The sequence below is a fragment of the Plecotus auritus genome (assembly GCF_963455305.1).
Source record: "Plecotus auritus genome assembly, chromosome: 4".
Taxonomy (NCBI): domain Eukaryota; kingdom Metazoa; phylum Chordata; class Mammalia; order Chiroptera; family Vespertilionidae; genus Plecotus; species Plecotus auritus.
In genome coordinates, this window is record NC_137775.1 from 159,987,524 (window position 1) to 159,993,523 (window position 6,000).

The 6,000-nt window shown below is 49.2% G+C and overlaps 1 protein-coding gene across 3 annotated transcripts in view; it reads right to left on the reverse strand.

Moving 5' to 3' along the window:
- ABCB4 (ATP binding cassette subfamily B member 4) overlaps positions 1-3,146 on the reverse strand; it is a 63,247-nt gene extending 60,101 nt beyond the window's left edge. Inside the window, exons 1-2 of one of the 3 annotated variants that reach the window (XM_080667058.1) lie at positions 2,972-3,146; positions 2,686-2,771 (exon numbers count right to left, since the gene is read on the reverse strand). In XM_080667058.1, coding sequence (XP_080523184.1) covers positions 2,686-2,765 — 80 coding nt within the window. In that variant the 5' untranslated portion in view covers positions 2,766-2,771; positions 2,972-3,146. The remainder of the gene's footprint in view (positions 1-2,685; positions 2,772-2,971) is intronic. The other 2 variants (XM_080667060.1, XM_080667059.1) reach the window with 2 other exon arrangements.
- Positions 3,147-6,000: the final 2,854 nt, after the last annotated feature.

Consider the following 6,000-nt stretch of genomic DNA (forward strand, 5'->3'; position numbering starts at 1 on the left):
TAATTATTGTTATTTTCCATATGAACAACTGTAAACCTACTTTTGCCCCACCCTGTATAACTTTTATTACAGTATGTTGTTATAATTGCTCTATTTTATTTAGTTATTATTGTTCATCTCTTACTGTGCTTAATTTATAAATTAAACTTTATCATAGGTATGTATGAATAGAAAAAACCTAATATATAGGGTTTAGTACTATCTGAAGTTTCAAGCACCCACTGGAGGGTCTTGGAAGATATTCCCCATGGACAAAGGGGGACTACTGTAAATTCTTCTTTGGCTAAAAAAATAAATAAATAAATACTGTTCTAAAAATAGTAAAGGCCACTCTTCTGAAGGGTGTGGGGAGTGGTGTCAGGAAATCTTGTTTGCTCTACATTCAAAACACATCCAGAATTCAACCACTGCTCACCACTTTCACTGCTATCCCACTAGCCCAGGAGAATACCTGCCTCGTCTCTCTACTTCCACTTACTAGTATGCTCACTTTAATGTACCTCGACACAGCAGCCAGTGCAATTCATTTAAAAACTCAAGTCAGTCTATGCTGCTCATCTGCTCAAAAGCCTACAATGGCTCCCACTTTTCTCAGGCGTAAAATCCAAAACCCCTGCATTGGCCACTAGGGCCCCACACAATCTGTTTCCTTGTGACCTCTCCAACCATACTTCCCACTGCCACCTCTGCTTCCTCTGCTCCCGCCACCCTGGCCTCTCTGCTGTCCTGTGAACTCAGCCAGCATCCTCCCCTCGCAGGGTCTTCACCTCTCAGATGCCTCTGCCAGGAAAGCTCTCTTCAGACACCCACACTCGCTTTCCTCTCCTTTCTTTCAAATCTGTGCTCAAATACTGCCTCCTCAATAAGACCTACCTTAACCTCCCTGTTTAAAATTACTGACTACTTCCTTGTCGCCCTCTTGATGTCCTTACTCTTGACTAATGTTTTTCCACAGCATTCATTATCTTCTAACATTTACTGTAGTTTACTTATTTAGCCTGTGTATTATTTATGTCCGTCTGACATACAATAATGCAAATTCATTCCATGAGGGCAGAATTGTGTGTGTGTGTGTTTACCTAAAATTCATTTATTTGGCTTAAATTTCCTGGTAGGTGATAAAGTTAACTCATAAAACTTGATCCCAAATTATTTAGAACATTTGCTAAAATCAAAGGGCAGACATCTGCCACAAAATATGTTTATACGAACGTGCCACAGGCAATAGCAGCATGATTGGAATAAGCATATAACGTTTCCATTTTCCCTAGATGACTGAGGTGAGCTTAACTCCCTTCGAATGCAGAAGCTTTTTATAAAACTTAGCCTCATTACATTTAATTTCATAATCTTACAGGCTTATTGTTTTCTTAACTTCCTGCATTCTCTTTTGGACTGTTTTCTTCTTTCCAGCACAAGGCTGTGAGCTCCCTTTTCTGAGAATCTCCTTAGGTTCTGGAGTGTTACTGCATTTTTTTTTTTCCTTCTTCAGGGATAGCTCCTTTGTACACTTATCAAATGTTCAGCCAAGGCAATACATAAATAGCCTTCCTGGTGAAAATGCCACCTATTTATAGAGTCACAGTCAATCCCAGACTAAACTGCCAACTGATGAATACCGTGTCTTTCCGGCAGAAATTCCACCATACATCCGTTTTCCAATTCTACGGGGCAAACGAAACTTTCCATGAATGGGTGTCATGGTACTCAGAAGGAACAGAGCCCTATCACTGGAAGAAGTCAACAGACTAACATAATGCTTCGGTTTCAACATCAGATAGGCATATTTCAGTTGGCTAATCAGGCCCCTTGCAGCTTGAGGACACACTAGGGAACTTGATAAATGTGTCTCTCCGGGTGATGACGCCGCGACACGGGCCATTTAGTTCTGGATGGCCTGGTGTGAACTCAGAGACCATAACTGCCTCATAAACTATTTGAGGCTAAAGGCGAAAATGATTCACTATTCCCACAGCGAAAGAGGAAACAAAGACAGCACTCTATGGACCGGCCGCTTCTGCTCCTGCGAAGGCCTGTGAAGTGCACTAAACAAGGGTCCCCGGGAACCAAAGAGCCTGCACGGGGAGCAGACGCGCAAGCAGAGGAAGCCCCGAGGGTTCCCCTTGCATTGGAACAAAAACTGATCTGGGAGCGCGGGGTACGGAGAATGAGGCTGCCCACGGCCCCCCTCCCCACCTCCAGGCCCAGGGCTGAGAAATACGGAACCCGCCTGGCTCTGGGGGGAGGGGGAAGGGGGAGACGAGGAGGAAGAGCAATAAGGAGGGGGAGGAGGGAGACTTGCTTCCCGGCCCTTGTTCTAAAAGCACACCCATCAACAGCTAATGCCTGATGCTCTATAAGCATGAAAAATCAGATGATGTTTATGAAAGTTGTTTGCAAAAGTTTTGAGTTATATAACACAAGGAATGTTACACAACAGATACTCATCGAATTGCCCTGACAAAGGGGAGCGGGCGCCTCTGAAGACAGCCTCTTGCCGAGCCCGCGACCCCGGGAGCCGCAGGGACCCTCCCTGGGAAAGGTCGGAAGCGCAGCCGAGACCCCCCAGAGCAGCGCCAGCACAGAGGCCCCGGCATCGAGCAGGTTTGGTTCGCTTCTACCCGGGGCCGAATTCGGCGCGGCCGACTGGCGCGCAACGGGACAGCGGAGCCCGCGGGGAGGTACCTGCTGCTGCTCAGTTCCAAGTCGCCTTCTGCTCTCCTGGGGCGCCGGGCCGTCCCGTTCCTTCCCGCCTCCACATCCATCGCTGCCTGGGGAGAAAGCACAGCTTCAGGTCCCCGTGCGCCCGCCCCGGCTCGGCGAGGGCAGCCGGCTTCCTCGCGGCCCCCGCCCGAGGGTCCAGCCGAGCGCAGGGGCGCGGGGCCGGGGGGCCGGGGCGCCGGGGGAGGGTCCCGCTGTCCTCGCCTCCCGCCCGCCGCCCCGGGTCCCCGGCGCGCGGGGACTCCCTCACCTCGGACCTCCCGCGCCTCTGGCCGAGCCGCCGGGCGCCGGGCGCTGCGACCAGGGGCCTGGACTTTGCTCGCGCGACTTCGCCCCCGCCCCCCGCGCGTCGGGGCCCAGCGACGCCTCCCGCTGCCGCCGGGGCTCAGGCCCCGGCCCGCGGAGCAGCCCCCGCCGCCCGCCACGCTCGCCCCGCCGGCCAGGCGCGGGTGAGGGGCCCAGCGCGCCGCCCTCGCCGCCGGGGGCGCCCTCCGCGGCCGCCGCCCACCTGGGCCAGCCGCCAGCCCGGCCCCGCCGCGCCAGCTGTGGGCGATAAGCCCGCGCTCAGCCGGGGGCCGCCGGGTGCTCGGAGCCGCGCCTGCGGGCCACCGGAGCCCCCCAGATCACACTCTCCGGGCGCTCAGTTGTCTCGTTAAACCCTTGCGGGGACACGTCCAAGGAGGCTCAACCATCATGGGGGGCGGGGGTGGGGTGGGAGGAGAACGGGGACCCACAGAGAGCACAGACTCGCCTCCCATTTCTGCATCCCTAGGTCTGGTCCTGCTGGCACCGGACCCAGCCACCTCCAGGGCCCCGAAGCACCACGTTATGCTCCTGGAGAAGAGGCACGTTGCCGGTGCCCTCTTGCTACTGGGAGACAGAACTTGAGGGTTGGAAGGACTTTAGAGATCACCTGATTCAAAACCCGCATTCTTTGCGAAAAGAAACTGATGCCCAGAGAGGTTAGTCCTGCCCGAGGCTGCATCAGCGGGACCAGGGTCCAGTCTCCAGTGCCTCCCGGCTCCCTGCTCTCTGACCTTGGACTTCCTATACTAAACTGTCATACACCTAGCACCCACTTGAGTCCCCTGTATGGTTTTCTTATCCCTTCTGATTAATTTCTCGTACTCATCCAAAGAGGAAGGGTAAAACATCAAGCGGTAAGTTATGGAGGCTCTGAAGCCAGTGGGATTCAAACTCAGACCTTCACATCTTTTTTTAAAAAATATGTTTTTATTGATTTCAGAGAGGAAGGAAGAGGGAGAGAGAGAGATGGAAACACCAATGATGAGAGAGAATCATTGATCAGCTGCCTCCTGCAAGCCTCCCACCGGGGATCGAGCCCACAGCCCCCGCATATGCCCTTGACTGGAATCGAACCTGGGACCCTTCAGTCCTCAGGCCCCACGCTCTATCCATTGAGCCAAACCGGCTAGGGCAGACCTTCACATCTTATTAGCTATGTGACCTTGGACACTTCGCTGACTTCTGAAGGCCTCAGTTTCCTCATATGTAAGCAGAGGACAGAAACATCTCCCTTATTAGGTTACTGTGAGGAATAAGTGAATTAAGAAGGTAAAAGGACCTAGTATCATGCCTAAAACATCGTAGGTGCTCAATAAATATGGCTTTCCTTCCTAATCAGGCGGCAGGACTGCTGGCTGGTCCTCGCTCCTGCTGTGTCTTACTAACAGAAACGTCATCCCAGGGTTTTCTTGGGTTTCCAGAGAACCTTAGGTGGAGCATGGTACAAGAGCAGGTGTTGTTGGGCAGACCCAGGTATGACTCTCACCGCTGCCATTTGGGCAGTTTATTTAATTCTTGGCTGAGTCTCCTGAAAACGGGGATATTATTAGGATTAGATATAATGTCTGTAAAGTGCCTGGCATAGGAGGCACCTCATAAATGATACCTAGAATTATAGTTAAAAGATCAGAAGAGGCTGATGAGGAAAGACTGGAATAGGAGCCAGCAGCTCTACCACCCACTCTTAAATGTGCCACTTACCTCCATCTGCTTTGCCCCTTACCTTGAGCTAGAACTTGACTTGAAGACTATGCTGGGAGTTGATTGAGATTATGGTACGACCTGGAATTACGTGATAGAAATAAATTTACTTAAGTATTTTTTCCTCAAAATGTTTTTCTTCTCATCTTGTCTGCCATAACCATGAAGATTCTCCCCTTTGATCAACCAGAATTCCTCCTCTTCGTGAGTCTTAACGGGTGGTCAGGTCACGAGTGACTAAAGATACTCTGGGACTAAAGCAATTGGAATTGTTTAGTTTGAAAGAAGACGTGGTGGTGACTGGAGGACATTAGCCTATAAGGAAATGACAGCCTCTACAGTTTCTATCAAAGAAACTTTGGGGGAGTAAAAAAAGACAGATAGTTGAGAAAGTAGCAAGTTCTAAACTGAAAAAAAAAAAGCGAACAAAAAGTATCCTGGATATAGGACACGTTTACCTATCTGTCTGTCTAAGTCAATTCGCAGAGATGTCCCTCTGGCAAATGCTCGTGTTTTCTGCATCTGGGAGCAGAAGTAAGACCGTGGGACAAGCAGGTGCGTGTGGAGAGCGAGGAGCCCATGCCTACGTAAGTGTATGTCTCCTCGTGTGGGAGACAAATCACAGGGACCTTTTATATCTCTTTGACAGCAATGAAACAACTCTACGTGGTGCATCTGGCCGGTTATTTCTTCATTCATGAATTATATTTAAGCCACACTGGATTCCTTGATGACATTCAGGCTGTAAGAAATCTTAACTTTCTCTTTGTGGCAGGATTCTGAGATACTTCTTTATTCTCACGGACATAGAGTTAATGCCTTTCCACCATTGTGTTATCTCAATTTTTCTATTTCTTCATTTTCTTCTATCTTTCCATTTTAATTTTAACTTTGCGTTTTTTGGCTCAATTGAATATTTTTAATATTTAGGTTTCTTTCTCTTAACTTACTAAGTATACATTCTTTTACTACCTAACGCCTTCCCAGAGATTATGACATGTATCTGACTAATCACTGGTAATTTTTCTTCTTCCAGGACAATGCAAGGATTTTAGAACTCTCAAACCTCATTAATCCACCTGGCTTATATATTATTGTTGTCATGCACAGTGCTTTAATTTTTTCAATTTATGACCCTTATGATAATATTATAACTTTGTAAAGTCGATGTTTGTTTAGATTTATCTCTACATTTATCCTTTTCTTGTCCTTTATGTTCTCCTACATATCAGAGCCACCGACTCGGATCATTTTCCTTGTACAGGAGGACCA